The following is a 22,874-nucleotide window of genomic DNA, read 5'->3' as shown; positions in this document are numbered from 1 at the left end:
CTACTACTAAATACCTTGGCATTATCCTAGACAGAACACTAGACTGGAAAGCACATATTAAGGCTCTAACTTCACGCATTCGTAAATTCATATATGTTTTTAAAAATCTCCGTGAAGTTGCAGATTTGGATACACTAAAAACTACCTATTTTGCCTTATGCCAGTCTCTTATAATGTATGGTGTCGGAATCTGGGGCTCAGCCCCAAAAACAACTATGCTTCCACTCGAACGTGCGCAAAGAGCTGTTCTCAAAGTTATTACACGAAAACCATATCGCCACCCTACTACACTACTATATTCTGACACCAAAGTACTAACAGTGAGACAGCTATTTGTACTAAAGACAATATTAAGGAAGCACTCCCAAGTAGTGTATGACCCTAATCTGAATTCAAATCGTAGAATGCAACACCGCTATAAAGTATGTCCCATATTACCACATAGAACCTCCTTAGCCAAACGAAACTTCAAAATCTTGAGCTCAAAATTGTACAATAAAATAAATAAAGAGACAAATATTTACCAGTGCACAAAGTTCTTATGTAAAAAACGAGTTCAATTATATCTGACCAACCTTGATTACTCTCAAACGGAAAATCTTCTACTGTGATTTTATTGCCTTTCGCACTTTTATGTTACTTGATGGCACTTGATGGTCTTTTGTTATATTTTATAATTACACAAATAAATAAAAAAAACTGATAAACCTTTCATGCAAACACACTCATCCTAACTCACAAACTATTTACTCATATACACGAAACACTCCACATTCTCACATAAAAATATATTATATACATATACCCATATATATATTCATACTATTATAGCTTAGTCATTCGTTTATTTTTAAATTGTTAAATATAAATAGATTTCCCAAAGAAACAGATTGCTCTAGTTTGGGAAATCTAAAACAAAATGTTATCACTCGTAAATCAGCCTTTTATATCTGTTACCTAAATTACCTTTAGCACCTATACGTATATTCCCCATGCCAACCCGGTGGCAAGCCGACTCCGAGATACAGACTTACGTCTAGTTCGGAGATGGTCTGTTGCCGATTGGTAGAGGGAACAATATACTATACAAATGTGTTTTTATTTTTGTTTCTTGTTTACTTGTTTGGTTGAAATAAAGAAATTTATTTATTATTTATTATTAGTATTTTCATTTTAACATTACTACTTACTTAAACCTTTTATTTATAGCAGTGTTGGGAATTCAGTGAGGTTATTTTGTTTCAAACATTATATTCACATCTCCGAAAATCTAGCCGATTAACATTTAATTCTCTGGTTTGGAGTAGTTTTTCATTGTTTTGTCCCTCTTACTCCTTTCAGTATTCCGAGGCTAATCAGAAAATCAAATGAACAACGTTTTTATTGATTGGACTCATCGAAAACGGTGCCTCGAACGGTTTTTCTTTCGATGTAAAATTAACATTTTTTTATCTCTATGGTCGACAAACAAATTTTTGTGGCATAGGATCAGGAACGAACCATAACAGTCTATTCGTTTTCACAAAGTCAAATTAAATCGTAGTTTATATATCAACTACTGTAAAATTGCGTACGCAATCAGTTTTACACCTGTATTATTGGAGTATAAAGTGATTGTATTTGTAGATTTATAATAACAGAATAATTGCCGAAAAGTCCATAAAACTTTTGGAAAAGTTACTCAATATTTTCACGTGGCCTGTGAGAAATAACATTGAAGTTAAACCTACATCAAAGTCAAAAGTTATATGAGGGAGTCCGAATTATAAACGAAGGGCGGTGTAATAGAAGGATGTTTGTTCACTTTGACTGCTAGAAATGACTTTTATTCAGCGGTAATAGGTGCGAATTTGCAATGAATTTCATTTGGTTCAAGTGCTACAACATCCAATGTCACAAGTCAAAACTTGCGCTTGCGCAACTCGGAAGCGCTTTCGCCCGCTGACATAATGCCTGTCATAGACAATGCAATGTTTGGATACGGTAATTTGTTAAGCAAATGTTAGCCATTGTTTGTAAAAAACATTTTAAATACCTACGGTTTCAAATGTCGTTTTTATTTTCGCAATTTATACATCTATACTATTATTATAAGGAGGTTAGCTTTTGTGAGTTTGTATGTTTGAGGCGGGTAATCTCCGAAACTACTAAAACGATTTCAAAAAATCTTTCAGCATTCGAAACGTACATTATCCAAGTTTGCTATAGGCTATATTTTATCTCAAAATTCCCACGAGAGCGAAGCCCCGAGCAACATCTATTTTTATATAAGTACATAACAAATATAAATTTCTTATACAGGTCATGATTTTTTTATTCAGTGCACACAATTTTCATAAGAAATAATGAAAGAAGGACTAAAAATACTTTCCATACTATCCGGTCCGATCAGCCAATTCGTATAAGAGGCCACAAAAATTAGAGGCTTTTTTTGACGTGAATTTCTTTTGCCATTGACTCCACTTCTTCATCCGCATCTGGTCTCAGTCTGCAGTGTATAAAATATGAATCTCTACAGCTATATTTATACAGAGTAAAATTTTTTTTATACAGATAAGTATATCGAAATTTTTTAAATACATACAAAAATGTGGATACATGCGTATGTGTTCTGTTTGTACTGTATATTTTTTATATTGCTCACTTTGAATTGAATTGGATTTGATTAAATCGATTAGTAATTATAGGATATCCGTAATAATTATGATATCAAATAGTTATTTTACCTACTTTGTTGAAAGGAAATTATAAAAATTTGTTATTTCAAATGGTTTTTTAAGCAAACCGGTACCAATTAGTACATTATAAGATTGCAGGCTAACAATCTGTTTTCTAATCCAGTTACTATTATGATTCATTAGCGTTTCTATTACATAGCAGTTAATGTGAATAAAAAGGTGAATTACCTACATTCTGTATAGGCAGAGAAATCGCGACTGAATACCGATTGCAAAGATTTTTTTGACATACTTCCTTTTGGTTTTCCGACGTCTTTTCGATTATTATAGATGGTGTTTTTTTTAGTATGAGTAATTTGTTTATAAAAAAAGAATCGATGAAAGAGTTATATTAGAATTATCCATATCCTATATATATTATAAAACAAAGTCCTCTACCGCGTATATCTGTCTCAAAAATTAATGCACACATTTTCCTGCAGTTTTTACTAATAGATAGTGTGATGCCTGAAGAAGGTATTGGTATATAATATATTATTATTTAACCGAACGAAGCTAGATCTGACATGACTTTTACGACTACTTACCGCCATCCACCAGTGTGCAGGTTTCCTCACGATGTTTTCCCTCACCGGAAGCAAGTGGTGGTCTAAGTCAGATTGGTATACAAACTCATATGGCACGAGTAGGATACGAACCTGAGACCTTTCGATCCACAGGCGGTTTTAACCATTACACCACCACCGCTTCATCTCATCTGAGTGTTTCTCCGCTTTTATCCGCTGCCGCTAACAATCGCAGCCCAGGGTCCGCCTTTCTACTTTTTCTTCACCACTTCACACGATCATTGGTAGACAGACTGATCCTTAATAGACAGACCATTGGCAAACATATCCTCATTGAAAATGTCATTTTTATTGGGGGTAAAAAAAAAATGATATACCTGTCTACTTTTCAAAAACTGCATGATGCGAGTTTATTTGTCCACGTCTATTACTGTCATTCTGACGTACTTTGTCCTTTCACGTTTACACGCTTTGCCGGTGTCAGCCCTGACGTCGGGTACACAATGCAGATAGAAATGGACGGTGAAAAACACGTTTAGGTACAATTCAGTTTTAATATTTAATAATAAAATATTTCGAGCATGAAGACTCATACAAAATGTTGTTAGTAAACATATAAATAAATTTAAGAATCTACTTAATTATAATTAATCAGTTAAACACGTGTTACTAACCAGTAACACGTTTTTAACGGATTAATTATATAATGCAAGCTGTTGGAGCTGGCTCGATATTTGCATTCGCTTTAGTCTCGAAGGATGCTTTTTATCAGACCGCGAGTTTTCAAAATATATTAAAACTGATCGTGGATCGTAACTGTTTTCAAAATGAAATCGATGTTAAAGAAACATTGTACTTAAATGAACACTTTTCATAGTAAGACCGACTGATGAAGAATTTTCTTTACCGTCTGAGAAAAAAAAATATTATAAGTAGAAACTTGAATACCTGTTAGATCAGTGGTTGTCACAATTGTTTGACCAAGGACCACACAGGACTATCATGTGTGTGGCCTACACCAGGTCACAGAATAAAAGCTTTTGCCTACTTATACGTACTCATACATATTTAACATTTAAAAAATTATTAACATAATTTTATTTGTGGTCATGATTTACTTATAAGCGCTTAAGTGGTGCTATAACCATTCACAGCTTCACGCAAAGACAATAGTGTCTGACCTATTGTGCTTAATGCTAAACTTAGTATGAGAAACATGTCTATGAAGTGTCAATGATGAAATTGCTTCGTGTTCTTACATTAAAACCGTTCTTATGTCGTTAAACCGTTTATAGATTGTTACAATACATTAGGTAACACTTCTATGGAATTATATGTTTATTGCTTGAGGAAAATATGGAGTTAATAGGCCGAGAGGTCGATAGACCAAGAGGTGAACCATATTCGTAGACTTGTCAAGGAAATAACAATAGGTGGACATTGTCTGGACAATAACAGATTGTCCAGAAAATGTCCACTTGTCCACGGTTGACTTAACTATAATATAAGCACACATACTATATTATTATAAAAACAGATAATATCACTTGTTGTACGCCACGAACTTAGACCTCGCGAACACAATAATTTTTTGATGAGTTTTTATATTTCAAATATTTTTATATTTTATATATCAAAAACGATTTAACCGATTTTGACGCCCCACGAACTTAAAAATTCTATTGATAGATTGAGAGATCCTATATACCTTTTAAATTTCATCAAAATCAGACTAACGCGCAACGGTTCCAAAGTTATCGCGTTACAAACATACACTACACAAACAAAAAATGTATTTTTGCCCCAAGTAAATGTTAAGTTATATTATAAGGAAGTGTTCTAAGGAATAAATCTATCTATAATCTATTACGTAGAAAAATATTAATCTTCCAACAACATGCTAAGAATAGCGGACATCGTAAGATTTAACGTGGGGTAGGAATGTTCCCAATACACGGTGTATTATGTCGCGGATAATGGTGCTTGTGGAATGAGGTGATTACGCCCTTGTCACAAAATAAAGATGGTGCGCATATGATTCTTCAACTTCGTCGGAAAAACACAAAACAATGTGAGGAAATTTTTATCAAAGAAGACATTTTGGCCTTGAGTAGTCTTTTTCAGAACGAGCGCTTTAGTTTAGTGTCATTCAATACTCATCATGATCTATAGTAACAAAATCGAAAAACTCACTGGTCACGAAATTCTAAAGAAACTATAAAGATGAAATTTAGCAGGAATGTAGATTGTGACTAGAAGACGTCTACTAAGAAAGGATTTTTGGAAATACCAGCCCTAAGGGGGTGAAATAGTGGTTGCAATTTTTACTTCGATTCATTAAGGCCTATTAACGCCTGCAAAAATTAATATATCTATAATACCATAGTACAATTCGTGCGTAAAAAAGTATATAAAGAAAAAATAAATTCACTAGGCATTATAGAATAACTTTTGACAACAATGTTTCAATGCTTCAGAATAATTTACGTGATCAGTCAGGGCTATATATATATTGCATAACATTTCATACTAGAGACACTTCTCTATTTTCGATGTTGTAATGAAACGGATGAAATGCGATGTAATTTTACCTAAGAGCCCTGAAGAACCCTTCAGATGCACGTTTTCTATATAAATATAAATGAAAATCTGATCGTTTAATAATTGATGTTTATTAGTTGTTGGTGGTGTGATATGGTGTTACATTTATATACACATGTGAGTGAGTTCTTATCAGGTCATCGATCTGTTGGATGATGAATCCAAAATCCGTCAAACAGGATTTTTTTAGTGACTTTCCATTTTCTTGAGTCAGAACGCTTTCTGACTCCGGATAATGGAATGTCACACATGAACATGAACTAGACCCATTTTTTTTTCTATTTGTTGATCGTGTTTCTTGTTGATGTAGATGTGTATTGCAATTTGACACTAACTAGTGTTTGGTTTGCTGACTGGCGATTTGTTTGACATGGGTCGATCTGGGTGACAGTGGTTAGGTATTATGAAGACCAATTTGTACCGTAATGGTTCAGACGATTTGAAGTCCTTCATGTTCATGTTTATTGTGTCCATAGGGTCAGGTGTCAACTGTGGTGGATGACCTAATTATATTTTGTGATGAATGTAGCTAACATAGGTGCTTTACTTAAGTATATTATTTTTGTATTCTACTGGTATAATGCTTTAGGGTTAATTAAGCTTACTATGTACCAATTTTGTCATCATCATGTCGAGTGTGTTATTGCTAACACTGGTGTCAGATTTTATTCAAGTCGCCTAAAGGCTTCTGACATGACTTTTACGGCTACTTACCGCCATCTAGTGGCAGGTCGCATACACACTAGGGAACTAAACTGTCAACCAGTGTGCAGGTTTCCTCACGATGTTTTCCTTCACCGGAAATAAGTGGTAGTCTATGAAAACTACTATATAAGAGTCAGATTGGTATACAAACTCATATGGCACGAGTAGGATACGAACTTGAGACCATTCGATCCACAGGCGGGCGTCTTAACCATTACGCCACCACCATTAATTTGCTAGTGTAGTTTGAATAAATAATTTGATGGTTCCCAAGATAAGCACGATATGAACAAAAAGCTTTTCAGCTTTGTATATTTCAAGATAAAGGTGTACCCTAGAATGTACTTCATATATTGTGCAGCTAATAGGCAACAATAGAATTCCCAAGGAGAGATGACGTCAGGCAGGCGGGCAGTTGACGAATTTACGAAATTTTTAAAATTGTTTGCGTTATAATCCATAATGAAACTGGGAATATAATGAGAAATAATAAATACATATCTTGGAAATAACTTAGAAAGATTTACATACATTTTATGTGCTTATAATGTTTGTCTGTAAGTCTACACTGACATGATAGTCGTGAGTGAAAGTCACATTAGCGATTTTTGTCGCTTACACGATCACGATGTTTTTCGACTAGCAGGATGTTACTATGAGAATGTTTGAGTCGTGAGATTGATAAAGACTTTCATTTTGATCATAATGAACTGAACCAATGAGGAACTCGTCATGGTTATAGTATAGGAGCTGGGTTATTAAATACAGAGCTAATATACATTATCACCGTTTACAGAGAGACAGATTTATTGCTTGAAAATGCAATGTAATGAAATGATTTTCGTTTAAAAGCTGATGGATATTCTAGACATTTGTATTCCATCTCAAAAGTTTAAAAAATGTAATTATACCACATTTTAATCTCGTATTTCCTCATACATATTTATAAAGTTGGTGTCAATTTAAAATTGTGAAGAGAATCTAATTCAAAAAGCTCTTTATTCATTTCAAAGGATCGCTTTTAATTCTGATTTATTCAGATCTGGGAAATGAACTTTCCTGAATTTAACAAGTGCAAACTTGTTTGATTTCCTTTTGAACAACATTATCTTTATTTAAAATAGAATTCCATATAAAAGTATCTGCTGTTAGTATTTTCCTTACCATTTATGGGATAAGGATTTCTGTCCTTTTTTTGTATTTTATTACGTGTAATAAAGTTAGTTCAAACAAACAAATATTTATTGTACAAAGAAGGCATGCTACAGGTACACACACAATATAAAAAGTACTATGCAATGACGGACTTGTCCAATAAAAGGATATCTTCCAGTCAACCAGCAGTGATAGTTTGAGAGGAGCTCAATGATAATAAATTAACTCAATTAAATAATACTTCCAATAGACGATAACTTTATTCAAAATTAAGAAAAAAAGTAGAAAAAAAATAAAGAAATATTCGTGTAACACAGTTTTGTTAATTCACGAATAATATTGCCTGTAAAATAAAATGGTGAGTATAGAACGCAATGGAATAAATAAACAACGGACGAAAACAGTTCAAAATTCCGAATAAAATAAAATAAAACTCAATAACTCAATAATTCAATAACCCAGTTTTCCTCATTCAATTAACACAGAATTTCTTGCTCCGAAAATCATGTGAACTCTTGACAATCAGTTTTCCTATTCCACGACTGAATCCTAAAAAACTGTCTATTGTCTCTCGAGACGAGTTCATCTTTTGTCCCGCTTCTTGCGTCTTTGTCTTCGGGAAATATTCAAGCAGAAACAGAGTGAGACAAACATTTTAATTGAGATGGAGGAACACTTATTTTTACTCTGAGGAAGATCTTTAATTGGAGGTATAGGAGATAATGCTATTGTCTGAATACGAGTGATTTCAAATTTTGTGTTTATATATGTAGAAAATGTAAGTTTGAAAATCGACAAGAAACATTGTAGATTTTGGATCTATAGGTATACGTATTCTATTAAAACTAGATACCACAGGAAAACAAGAAAGAAACAGATGTAAATGGAAAGGTAAAGTACAAAGATGCAGTTTATTTCATATTAAATCAATCATTTAAATGTTTCATAATCTTATATTTAATTTTTACCATTAGTAATTAAGTACATCTATTAAAATGGATGATTTAGCAATCATCATCTAAACCGTCATTAACCCCATTCATTCTATCACACATTTCAGCAAGGTAAAGCCTACGCCACGCAGCCAGCACATCATCCATATTCATTGCAACTTCGCCACTATCGCCACTGGGTAGGTTCATGCTAGTAACTTGACGTGCAGTCGACTGTACCTATTAATTAGGCATTCACCATTCAAGGTCGTGGGATCTGTCTCCCACTTGAATTTAACAATGGTACATAAAACTGCTGGGTTTGAATGCTTTACAAATGTAGGTAGATGCATACTTTGAAGATTTTGTAAGTCTTACGTAGACGATTTATGTTATATTGCGTGTTATATTGTCGAGGTTTACTTTTCTGTGCACCAATTTGAATAGTTCAGTTTATTCGGTCAATACTTTTCAGTTGCTATTCGAGGTCTAATTTAAATTTAATAGGTAGATCATCTTGAGAATTAGTTACTACTGTTTGAATCAAGAAGTGTTGGCTTGATGCCGTCAAGGATGGTAATGCGTGCCAATGATCTCACAACAAAGGCGTACAATGTATAGAAGAAAGCTGACCTGAGCTCTGACGCTTCACTTTGGTAATTTATTTATAGTTTTATTTATGTAATTAATCTAAATTATATTCACTAAATTAACTGACTGAATTGTCCGAAAAAATATTAAATTTCTTTTAGAACATAACGTGGAATAGTAGTAGACGTAGCTTGTGAAGATATAATTCCTGAAAAATGCTTTGATTTCGACTTTATATCCGGTAAAACTCTCAGATGAGAAAGATATTGGGTATTTTTTTGATGAATTGAAGTAAAAAATAATTTTATGATTTAATACTCTCGCAACAATTGTCTATCACTAGTAGGTAAGTATTTATATTTAGCTCAATATACTCTACGAGGAATGTCATATTGATTGTGTTTATGTTACGAGTATATTACCTACTCAAAGAAAGTGAGTACCATTCAAATCAAGCAAAAAGGCATCTAATGGAAATACTCTTCAAAATTTAACGGCTCCATTAGCCTCCGAAATAACTGTCATAGCGTGACACTGGTAAAATCCATTTTTTCCTGCATTAACTTGATTAGTTTTGAAAAATCCATAAAGCTTTTTTCCCATCGGTTATCCATTCGAGTTCATAGTTTTTATTACAAGCATTTTTACCTTGCAATGTATGTAATGATATCTGCAACTGATTGAGCCGAAATTTTGTACTCTTGGGCTTGGCTTTGTCTACCGTTAGTGATAAAAACTTGATATTGTATATAGATGTAATGTTTTTTCTCTCCGCATCACCTATTTATTGACTGTAACTGTGACTGTTGTATAAAGTTAAATACTCAAACAGGTAAAAAAATAAGTGATTTTTTTATGGCATGGTAACCCAGAAACCTTATAAATTCTTACGGACAAAAAAACAGAAGAATATTTTATGATATCTATAATAATGGCACAATTAGGTCGATTTGAAATAAGAAAAGCAAAAAGCACGGACAAGAACTCTTTACTTTCATAATTCTAATCAAAACGGAAGGATCAAAAAGTTTTTCTATCAAACTTAATAATTTGTTTGATTGTGAGGTGAAGAAAATGTGGAAATTACGGAACTGTCACTTCGGCAAACCATTTCATTAATATTGCCAAGAGAGTCGTTGTGTGTGTGCTTAATTCAGCTCAGCCACGAGGAATTCGACTCTAAGGAAGGAAATAAAAAGACTGAATTGTCACTATTTTAGTTGGTACAAAATAATAATTGTAGTACGCGGATCTTTTGTAATATTTTTATTTTGTTTCTTTGTTATGTTTGTTCATTTTCTATCTCTGCAGCTTTGTGTGGACTTCGGGTTGTTTTCAACCCTTTTCAAAGAGGAGGCGGATATAATTGATGTTTGTAATTTACAATTTAGAAGGTGTGGCGACAAGGGCCTACTTTTATGTACAATTAATTCTTTGAAACGTATACTCGGTGCAGATGTATACAAAATATTACTAAGTACTTACTTTCTGTCGCTAAATTTAAACAAAACTCAAATAACTTTCATATCTATGCATAGTACTGCAGTTTTTCAGTATGTGCATAAAATTAGGACTATTATGATTTAAGGCCTAACATTTTCCCATCAGTTTCGGAGTACAGGGTTCAGCGAAACTAGCTGTACGTACAGGTCGGACATACGCACAGACAGACACGAAAAAAAACCTAATATGGCGTATATTATTATGGTGCGTAATCTCAATGCGAATGAATTTATGTCTGTTTCTCTTTTTACTAATAAACAATAGTAATATGCGCGCGGACGAAGTCTTGGACAAAAGCTACTATATATATCTTTGCCAATATTAGTCTTCAAATTCTATATTTTATTAAGTGCAATAAAGTTGATACAAACAAACAAATGTCTATTTAAAACAAATTTGTTTCATTGAAAATATTCAAGCTGGCGAGATATATCCCGGTACCGAATGACTGCGATGCCATGTCTATTTAATTTTCAGAAATCTGTGGTTTGTTCATACAATATTTTGTTACACACAATCATAACAGCTAATTAAGCTTTCACTGAGACACTAATTACCTCGGGCTCGGAAAGTGTGAAAGTGCCTTAGGTAATCATGTGACTAATTAAACATAGAATGTTCGGATTCACTATTTTTCAGAAAATTATACATGCAGTATTGAGAATGAATGAATTTCAGGTCAATTAGAATAGCCAAATATGCAATATTTTTAGAAACCATAAATTTTTCATAACTTTGATTGGAAGTAAGTTTTTTACAAAAATAACATTTTTGATACAATCTTTTGCTGTTGTCAGAAATAATGCTTTTAATGTGTTACAAAAAATCATGTTCGTTCAGTAAACCGTTGAGGAGTCCCCACATCTGGAGCAGTTCCTGGCTGCACTATTAGGTCATGCTAATCATAATAATGCATTGTCATCCAAATTAAATGTGTGTACAAAATTTCAGCTCAATCGATTGAAGATTCCACCCTAGACATACCTAGTTACATTGCAAGTTAAAAAGCTTGTAAAAATTCTCGAGTAGGTACATATTCAGTTGTTCAGTGGACATGTCAATGAAGTACGAGTTATTTTTATTATTTGTTAGTGAATATTCTGAAAATTATTTGATATTAGAGCACATGAAAAAATTACATTCTGTATATTAATTCCAGGAACTCACCAGCAAAACTCGTCCAGTGCCGACTGGTCGCCATTTTGGTTCAGTTAACTGAAACAAGAGAAATAAAAACTTGAAAAAATGTTCGGAACTTGCTGATATAATATCCAATATTCAGTTTTCAATTTAGGCCCACTTGTATGTCTGGTTGGGTTGAATAAACTAACTCTAGACTTTACGAAGTCCAGGCTAGAACCAAACGTGCATTTCGATGCACAAAAGCAACTCAGGGTTAGTTATCTTATCCTACTAACATTATAAATTCGAAAGTTTATGAGGATGTGTGTATGTATGTTACTCTTTCACGCAAAATCTCGGTCCAGTAACCGATTGTTATGAAATTTGGTGTGTACCAAATTTCATAACAATCGGTCCACTAAATTTTTCATAACTACATTCTGTATATTATTCTATCCGTGTGGATAGAATATAACCTGGTATAACACATAGGCTATTTTTATCTCGAAATTCCCACGGGAGCGAAGCTCCGGGGCGCAGCTAGTTACACAATATTTCTCTCTCCCATTTGCATATTTATAGAATAAACTGGGGATAAATATAAATAACAATGTTAAACAATCTACCTAATATAAGAAGAATGGATAGGAATCCATACTTCCATACTACATAAGTGGGTTGTATCAGCGTCGCAGTTGCGTGTCGTATAGATGCAATGTGTGCAGTCAAATGAGACAGCGACATCCCTACCACTGTCACATTTGACCTCAAGTTATGTCAATCTCAACCTTGACGTTGACAAACTCATCGTTTTGGCGAACGTCCATCGTTGCCATAACACAAAAAACTGGTTAAATTTGACCTATCTTTTCCGTAGCAATAATAATATTGCATCGTTTTCACGTAGGTACTTCCTACGAGCAAGTAGTTTCGATAAACACGCCATTTATATTTTAAAATCAATATGCGGGAAACTCATTAGCAAATCACGTTTAGTTCTTGATGTATTTTGTTACGAGCAATTGTACGACTGCAAGTGTATTATGAGGATGTTGCTCAAGTGTCCATACGTGTGATATAACCATACTAATCTAGCTGGGATATCACTGATATTGCGTCTTGATTAAACATATTAATTGACTGCCGTAAGTCTTTTGTACTACTGTGTATTTTACTATAAGTTTTAAAATTAGATACATATTAGGTACATTTATTCCTAAGGAAGTCTCACAAAAGTATGATGTAAGTAAAAGAATGATCAACAATTAGGCTAAAATTATAAGTAAAAAAAGTGACGCGGCTACGTGCTGAAAAATTGTAATGACCTGAGAACCGTCCTTTAACATCACAGTTATAAAAAAGAAACATAAAGAAATACCGATTGCTCCATTGGTCAGTTCATTGAACGCAAGGGAATAAGGTAAATTATTTTCTTCTACGTAAACGTAACCCATTTTTCTCATAATGCTTCATAAAATTTTACGATAATTTATGAAAGTTACTTTACGCTTTAAAATTCATTCGCTTAATATTTTGTGTGAATATCCACAATATGAGCCTAACTTTATGCTTTAGCAGTTTAATATGAAAAAATAATAAAGTTTCTTTAATAAGGCCGTAGATAAGGCAGCATTATCTACGGTGAGGAAGGTTAAAATTAATTTAACATGAAAACAACGCTCGCAAAGTCGAAAATTCCGGGTTAATCTGATCTCATGAGCCAGTCCACGTCTATCGCGAGTTTGTGGTTTACGAGTTTACGATCAAAGGCTGTGATTGATGATCAAATTTGCGTCTTTCAAGACTTGCGTCTTCTCCGAAACGAGATTTATCTGTTGTAAAATTGAAATGTTTTTATTTGATCTACTTATTTTATTGGTCAAAATAGTATTTTGACCAATAAATGACTTTTTAAATTTAATAATGCTATGATATAGCAGGACGTCACTTGTACTTTTATTTTTTATTGCACGGATTTTCATGCGGTTTCGATAGGGTGGTTTCTAAGGAAGTTTTAGGTGTTTATTTTCTTATTTTTTTACCGGAGCGAAGCCGGGACCGGCGGCTAGTACTTAAATATTTTTTTTACCGTTCTATCTACGTACAATAATCAGGATTATAACACAACGCTACCTGTCCCGAATAACCTCGGCCCAATTACTTTTTATTGTTATGACCGACGCGTGATTCTATTACGATTGGGTTTTTGTACTGCCGTAATTTTCACTTCATCTACCGGACATTCCATTTCGTACAATATATGTACAGTCAGGGGCAGATAAACTAGCCTATCAGTGGAATTATGGCGTAATCATTACGCCCTTAGAGTCATGTTTAGTCTTACAAGACATTAAAACCTGACATAGGATTTTAATATAGACTTTAATATCAAAGAGACCATTGTTTATAGACTACCTAGAGAGTAATAAAGATAGCAATCGTATATTATTCTGTGTAGTGCACTCCCTACTCTAGGGAAATCTCCGGCGTACGATATTCGCCGCATGTCAGCCTGTCATTCACTGGCGTCTCATTAAACGAGCTATTTTCCCTCTATCTACTTATATTATGTTTCTTCTAGACGTCCAATCTCACGTATAAATATGTGTTTATTGTGTAAAAAACCATCAATGTAATATATATTATGAGAAATTATATTGTGTCAATCTGTACTGAATTCTTATTATTTACTATTATTTAGAACTATTTTGGTAAGTATGTAAGAAAAATCTTTCGAAACCTATTGTCCAAATAAATGGGGGATTACACAGCCAGAAAATGACAGCTTCCCACGTTGAGATTGCATGAGTAATGAAAACCATTACAATCTGCGATGCAATAACATCCCAGGTCACCATAATCCATTACCATTTATACCTATTGCAGCATCCGTAATATGATTTTTACACAAAAATAGTCTTTTATCGTCGTTAGGGAGATCTTGTATAAAATGCTTGACAAAAAAAATATGCCGTTGCGGATATACCTCATTGTGAGCCGATCTTGGATGGAAACCGAAAATACACAGAAATTTCAACTTTAGCTATAGGACAAGCGTATATAGGTGAAATTTCACTTCCAAAATTTGTTTACAGACAGGCTGAGTCGACATTCAGCTTGAATTTATATAGAAATGATGAAGTAAAAAGAACTAGTATTGCATACGTTTTTGCAATTATGTTTAATATTATTTTATGGCTAAATATTGGTTAAATTATGCGACTAATCGCTCTACTAATCATTTGTCTACTTCATGATGGAATATTTGCGTGTCAACAAGTGAATTTATAGTCAAGTGTTGAATGTTTTCGCAAAGTTACAACACGTACACAGCCATCGTCAACTTAATATAGTTCTTTAATACCACCGAATAGACGATTTCATGTAGTAACTTGACATGTGGTCGGCTGTACCTACATGCACGTAAGTCGTCGACGAACCAGTCCGATATTGTATATTCTATATGGTTTATGTAATTTAATATAAAGGCTAAATGTTGCCCGTTATGTAATATATGTTGATTATAATGTTTATTTGGATTTATTCAGTTTTTACCGTTTTATATTGGTCCGCCATACATCTGAACATTTTTCCGATTATGTCATGTTTATGTATTGGAGATTAAGGACCGCTTAATAAGATTTTCTTCCCCACTTCAAAAAATAATAATAAATTATGTAATTTAAAAGAGTTACATATCATAGTTGTACATGCGTGAGTAAATATGTATGAGTGAGAAAATATGTATGTGTTTACTGCCAAAGGAAGGAATAGGTATAATATTCATGCTTTCATAAAACTTTTTGAATTTTAATATCGTTCTAATAGATTTCACAAAATGACAACCTTCGGACTTAAGAACAAATTCAAGTATTTGCGAAGGGTTAAGTCCTTAATCATTCTGTAGGAACTGGAAGGGGTCATTAAACCTTCGTCGACCTTTTGGATACGATGTCAACTTTAAATAATTTAATGTTTTCAAGTTTTAATTGATTAGCTTTGCATAGCAGAATAATTATAAATATGGCATCTAATTAGCCTTTCCCTTAAATTTTATTTAAGTTAGTAGGTACTTAGTTTTTCTACTTAATGTCCATATTTACTTTTTGAAAATGCGAAAGTAAATATGGACATTAAGTTGAAAAACAAAGTCTGCGCTTATATGCAGACCTATGATTTTACTTGAGGCAGACCATGACAAAGATTTTTTTTCATTTATAGTACCCTTCAATTTAATCTAATTCTGCAGCTACTAATAATCTATTTCTGCAGCTAAACAGCTATGCTTGCATTTTTGTGTTCCGATTTGAAGGGTGAGAGAGGCAGTATAATTACAGTGCATGTGTCAAATGATCCTAGGCCAAGAAGTTGGTAACGCGCTTGTGCTCCTGGTAATGCAGGCGACCATAGGCTGTGGTGACCACTTATCATCAGGGGAGCCGCATGCCTGTTTGTCTGCTTGGTAATATAAAAAAAGGCCAACAAATTTGTACGGCCCAGAGAGGCGACATCGCTGTTCTGCGGGGTTCCTAAAGGGCAAAATGCTACCCTATTGCCAAGGCTCCACTGTCCGTTTGTCTGTCACCGTACGTATGTCATGAACCGTGATAGACAGTTGAAATTTACACAGATTTGATGGTGTTTTTCTATAACAATAAATATACTAAAAAATTGAACACAATAAATATTTAAGACGGTTTATAAACCACAACCGTTTTTTGCTATTTTTATAGATAATCTAGTAAGTTCATGATAATGGTACGGATATAGAAACCTCGTGGGCGACGATTCGCACTTGGCTGGTGTTATTATTCCGATTTTAACAACCGGGTCAAGCACCCTTATCTTAAAAAAATCTTAAGAATTTTTTATGACGTTTTGACTTAAAGTGTCAATAACCTTGGTCCTTGAATGTTTTCGTTTGACCAATGAGTTATGCAAACCCTGTTTGGAGAGGCAGGATTTTTATCAAGATTTACATTTTATTCTTTCAGAATGTATGCAGTAGTTGTGTTTTTTAGTCTCCTGATTTACCAGTCGCTTAATAAATTGGATTTCTAATGACATTATCTGTTTCTCCCATTTAAGTATTTTACCGGTTGTTTCTACAGCCGTGGAACCAGAGGAACCAGCGTGGAACAAGCTAGAGCCTAGGGTTCGAAATGTCAGTATCTATATAAATCTATTGATTTTCTAACAACACAGGAAATTTCGGAAATATGCTTTTTGTGATAAATAAAACTATAATATATAAAACTTTTTGTGGTAAATAATTGCGATTAGGTATGATTATTTTATAAGTCTGTGTTATGAGTTAATATATTTTTAACACTTTTGTGGTCACACACGCACCTATTGAAATATTTAAATTCCTTGACCACATTTAATTTCAATTCTTACTAAAAATTGTAAACGCTATTATTATAATTAACGCTTGCCCTGTACCTACTTAATTAAATTTGAACATACTTTTAAATTAATATAACGACCATTTCAAAAAAATTAACAAGACTAAAAAAAACAAAGACAGATTAAGTTCGTACCAAATCGTGAGTTAGACATTTGTTTTATGTGATACCTACTAATTCAAGAATTCTAGTAAATTACATAAGTACTAGCTGCGCCTCGGGGCTTCGCTCACGTAGGAATTTAGAGATAAAAAGTACCCTATGTGTTATTCCAAGTTATATTCTACCCGTGTACCAAATTTCATAACAATCCGTCAGCAGATTTTGCGTGAAAGAGTAAACAAACATATGTATCATCACAAACTTTCGCATTTATTATATTAGTAGGGTATATCTATTACCACGTGTATATTTTCATTTAACACCATAATAGTTACGTTAAATCCCAAAAAGGAAGTTCGCGAATAAACTTTCCCGTATATTGGCAGGTCGATTTATGTTCGGTTAAATTGGACGTTATAGGAAGCTCCCGAGGGTAAGGGTACTTAAGAAGTAATTAGGGTGATGCATGAGCGGTAAGGGATATAGGTAGATCATTGAATGAACATTGATCTTATAGTACCACATACTATTAGAAAATAAAGATTAAGAAGATTAAGAAGAAGATAGATATCCATTATTTTCATATGAGGAAACTTTATGAATAAAAAATTAAACTACTTAGCAAGTAAATAAGTAGAAAAAACAGATCGACTTAAATAAATTAAGCTGATTTTTAACCGGTGTTTTCCGATTTAATTTTTTTATATCATTTAATTTATACACACTTAGATACTGGATCATTTACTTTGTAATTTACGTTCGTTTAAATCTTAAATTTAAATCTTTAATCTAAAAATAATTATCACCTTGTTCATAATAGAAAAATTCTTCTTGAATTTAAAAGAGTTTTTCAGATACAAAAAAACATGTACTTATGCATTTTTTTAATCCCACGTATCCTTGTACCGCGATGAGGTAAAAGGTCACTGCATTTAATTATTTTATTTAAGTGCAGAACAAATAGAATTTTATAAAAAAGCTTAATTAAGTCTAATTAAATTAAATGTTAAGAATTGGAATAGATTATTAAATAATAAATTAATCAATACAATTTATTTTAATTTGATATTTAGGTACTACACCTAATGAAAACATCTAACTAAATATTCCTTCGTTTCACTCCTCTCTAATCAAAGGATATTTAATATTACAAAATGCCTATTTGAAAAAAAATCTGATCATTTTGGTTTTATCTCCGCAATACGTTCGTACATCTTTGCTTGTACCCATCAAACTAGGTATTCCACTTTCACTGTCTATGTGCTCACAGACGTATGACATAATGCATGCAGGAGTCGTCGCACAGAAGCCTTTTATAACCAGTAAACGGTTAACCGTCTAAAAATAAATAATAACGGTTAAACACCTACGCCCGGTCCAGTAACTTCTATAAAGGTTCACAGACACTAACTTTTAACAATCATTTATTAATCTGCAACTAGTCTCGTTATAACAAAAGCCGAGCAAAAACTTTTATCCACACCAAAAGAAAAAATATATAAGAAAAAAAAAACTCACAAAAAAGGTTGTCCTGTCACCGTAACTGGCAACACACACGAATCGGAAAAAAAATTCACGTTTGAAAATGGAAGCGGCGGGCTCGGTTCACGGTGCGCGACTGCGGAATAGTCGCTGGCGCAAGTGAATGTGAACGTCATTTTACCACTCTTGTTTTGCCAGTGTTGGCCACATAAAGAGCGCACCTTGCATGGTTATTGCCAATGAATTATAATATCTCCTCAAATTGGCAGTGTTGCTTTATTTGTAGCGGTGTGTCCATTGAACTTTGCCGTCTTTTGTACGGGTCAATTGTTTAAGATCGCGACGCTTCCCCCATTTTTAGTAAGCGCTTTTATTCCAAAGAATGAAAATCCGCATGTATAAAAATTGGCGTGTGAAATACGTATTTTTGCATTAAAATAATCCTAGAACTTATTCATAACACAGCAAAACTCAAGTAGAGAATTAACCAATACCTAGTATTCACAGAAATTAAGTTGGTGAAAAAACATGATATACCTAAATACTAAACTACAAATGCCTAAATGAGACGGACTACCGTTGCATTTTCCATTTTACTGCCGCATTCAGGAAGGATGTCTGTTTTCTTTCCTAATTATTTGGACTGTATAACTCTGAGGTTTTAGTTTATTGATTCAAATATATTAAAGCAGGTAAAATTGCGGAGCATGGCAGATTTAATTTGAGAGCAATACTTTCTAACATGGGCCCGTTTCTTACCCAATTGGAATTTATTTGATGTCTTCATGTTTTAAGAAAATTCACAATTGTATAAGTTCGAACTATTGACGTGTTCAACTGCAGTTTCTTGACTTTCATAATATGAGGTCCACATCATAACATTACATACGTGGATAGACATTTTCCAAATCGGAGCATCAGTTGTCAAGTTTAAACACAGATATAAAAACATTAGTTTTAAATATATTTTTTCTTTATTATGAATAATACCTACATATTTTTTTACATGTACAAAATGGCGGTGAATAAAGTTTATTATCTATGTCTTTCAACGATATTTTCTTCTTTGCGTGTCGACACTTTAACGATTTCAGATTTAGCAAGGTTGTATCCTAACTTTCTTACCCTTCACTCAAATAACCTAATTTCACTGCAATATTCAAGTTACAGCACTTTAATTTAGACTAAGCCCGCCATACGCTGGGAATACGTTTAGCGTGTGTGAGCAAATGGAGCCAATTATAAGTACATAAAAGTATACGGGAGATATTATTTGAAGGTAATGGGTACATTATTATTTACTAGCTGCAGCCCGAAACTTCGCTCCCGTGGGAATTTCTGCGTCTACTTCATTATTGTCATAACCACCAGCAGTTTTAGCTCTCTTCTTAATTTCATACATTTTATTATAGTAATTGAAAACGCCTGTTAGTATCTGTTTATATGACAAATTAGTTTCTAATGTAGCAACTATCACATACGATGCCAAGGCTGGTCGCGTGCTGCATGACTAAGGTTTTAAAGATAGATTGGGCCACGTCTAATCGATCTGAATAATAAAGTGTTCCTTATTATAGGTGTGTCCGTGCTTAGTATGCTTACCTTACCCATTAAATAAATACTTATGTTGCTAATAAAACAAATAAAGTTAGTCTGCTATAAATCCTAATCTTAGTCCTATCCTAACTAATATTATAAATGCGAAAGTAAGTTTGTTTGTTTGTTACCTCTTCACGCTCCATCTACTCAATCAATCTTCTTCAAATTTTGCATACATGTAATTTGAAGTATGGAGAAGGACATAGGGTATCTTTCATCCCGTAAAATTAACCCGGGCGAAGCCGCGGGCAACAGCTAGTAAAACTATATGCGTGAATTTGATTTTTTTCAAGCCTTCTTCTTCATAGTCGTATTCCTCATGGCTATGAGGATCGAGGTCGTGGAATGAAACAAACGCAAAGAGTTTCATGACACTTTTCAAGTCTACATCTAAACTACAATTATACCATACTATATTATTATAAAGAGGTAAGTGTTTGTGAGTTTGTATGTTTGAGGCGAGTTATATACGAAACTAGCGACCGATTTCCAAAATTCATTCACCATTAGAAAGGTATATTATCCAAGATTGCTGATAGATAAGAGCGGCAATCTAAATAAATAACGGCAAGATAGCGGCAATCGTTGAAGTGATAAAAATGGCAGAAAGTTTTTCGAGAGATTTGAAAAAATCATTGAAAAGGCACCAAGAGAAAGATAACCAAGAAGATACCAAGGCACCAGGAGGTAAGAAGAAGAATGTACGTAAGGTTCTAAATGACGAAGTACTTTTTACATGTCTGATTTTATTCTCAAGTCCAATACAACTCGGTCCAGACAACAATGTAATATTTAAACATTTCCCAGTAAAATTAAATGATCATGCACGGAATTCAAAGATGGCCAAAAGTACGAATTATCTCCACGGACATGAGGAGAGCATCCTGGCGTCAAGGTCGACTGGTAGCTCTCACAGTTACCGGTTAAAACGAGGCAAATAAAAGTAAAAGTATACTTATATTTTAAACGATTACGAACTGACCTGAGAGCTGTACAAAATTCTTTACAAAATCTTAATTATTGATTCACAGGTTCATTTGCACCAAATACAAGGTATTTTTTTTATTCACTGTAAAAAATGTCTTCTGTATAATGCTCTGTATATGGTATAGGTACAACAACTTCCAAAAACTGAATAACATGAAATGACGACTTTCCATAGCTGATCAGCCAAAATGCACGAGATATCGAAAAATATTTGTAATTTTTTGAAAAGGACTTCTTTGGATATGTGTATGTGTAATGACTTAGTTCTATTATATGTATCTAAACGAAAAATTTATGCAGTGATAAAAACATTACTCTGTATGACACAGGATATTTTTAACAGCAGACTTGAGAGAATAAAGAGGTAGAAACGGGTAATGAATGGCTTACATGAGACAACGTGCTTCGTACTTCGGAAAGCATGTTAAGCCGTTGGTACCAGCTGGAATTGCAGTCGTTATAACAGCCGAGAAAAGTAAATTTATTTAACTCGAAATTAATGTAGGTAGGTTGTGGATGTTGTAAAGTCCTTAAACGAAACAAATTTCATTTGGAATTTGGACGTAAAGAAATTAAATTTATCATACAATGGCGAAAATTCAAAGTTGCTTCAACTCTCATTAAACAACTTTGCCAATACTCTAAAACATTTTGAGTTATGACATCACAATATAAGAAACCCACAGAATCTGTGGTATTTAAATAATAAATTATCTTCTTAAATACTTATGCATTATTCTTATCTTATAGTACTTAGGTATACGTAGTTGTATTGATTATTGTTTGAGAGTCTGGCCATTATCACTATCACTTCATCATAGTATAAAACAAAGTCGCTGTTGGAAATCCCAACACTAAATTTATTTTATTTTATATAAAATTTTCTCTTCCGTCATGTCTTTCGTGCGAATAAAGGTGCTCCTGATAGTATATATCTCGGTATTTAACCAGCTCAAAAATAAAGCTCCCACAGTCCACTGCACAACGACCTATCATCTATTCAGTCGCTTTTCGCTGTCCGTCCTTATTAAGCTTTTTAAAACTACACAACGTATTTTGATACGGCGTATTTTAATAGATAGGGTGATTTAAGAGGAAGATTTAGGTGTACAATTTATTATGGCCTTACCCGAGCGAAGCCGGGACAGGCAGACAGTGGACTATAACACACAGAACGACTTGCAAGTAAATATATTAATGAAGTGTTATGCTATTGTTTTCTTCATTGAGACCATTCGTTGGCTATTAGGTAATAGAACCATTGCATGTTACCGGTTACATTCGGGACTGTTACGCCGCGAAGGCAAGGGTCAGCGTAAAAATAAACCTTCAATATTTGATGCAGTGATTTTACAACCGGCCGCCCGCCTGACGTCAGACCTATTGTGGAATATTATGTTGTCCATTAGCTCAGACAAGGCTATATGTATTTTAGTCAGCTTA

The 22,874-nt window shown here is 33.5% G+C and overlaps 1 protein-coding gene across 2 annotated transcripts in view; it reads right to left on the bottom strand.

Annotated features, from left to right (window-relative positions):
- The window catches only part of LOC128669975 (protein obstructor-E-like), a 32,787-nt gene extending 13,728 nt beyond the window's left edge, over positions 1 to 19,059 (bottom strand). Inside the window, exons 1-2 of one of the 2 annotated variants that reach the window (XM_053745266.1) lie at positions 18,882 to 19,059; positions 11,899 to 11,946 (exon numbers count right to left, since the gene is read on the bottom strand). In XM_053745266.1, coding sequence (XP_053601241.1) covers positions 11,899 to 11,932 — 34 coding nt within the window. In that variant the 5' untranslated portion in view covers positions 11,933 to 11,946; positions 18,882 to 19,059. The remainder of the gene's footprint in view (positions 1 to 11,898; positions 11,947 to 18,881) is intronic. The other variant, XM_053745265.1, reaches the window with a different exon arrangement.
- Between the last annotated feature and the right edge of the window lie 3,815 nt (positions 19,060 to 22,874).

The sequence above is a fragment of the Plodia interpunctella genome, chromosome 5, assembly GCF_027563975.2.
Source record: "Plodia interpunctella isolate USDA-ARS_2022_Savannah chromosome 5, ilPloInte3.2, whole genome shotgun sequence".
Taxonomy (NCBI): domain Eukaryota; kingdom Metazoa; phylum Arthropoda; class Insecta; order Lepidoptera; family Pyralidae; genus Plodia; species Plodia interpunctella.
This window is presented reverse-complemented; position numbering and strand designations above follow the sequence as displayed.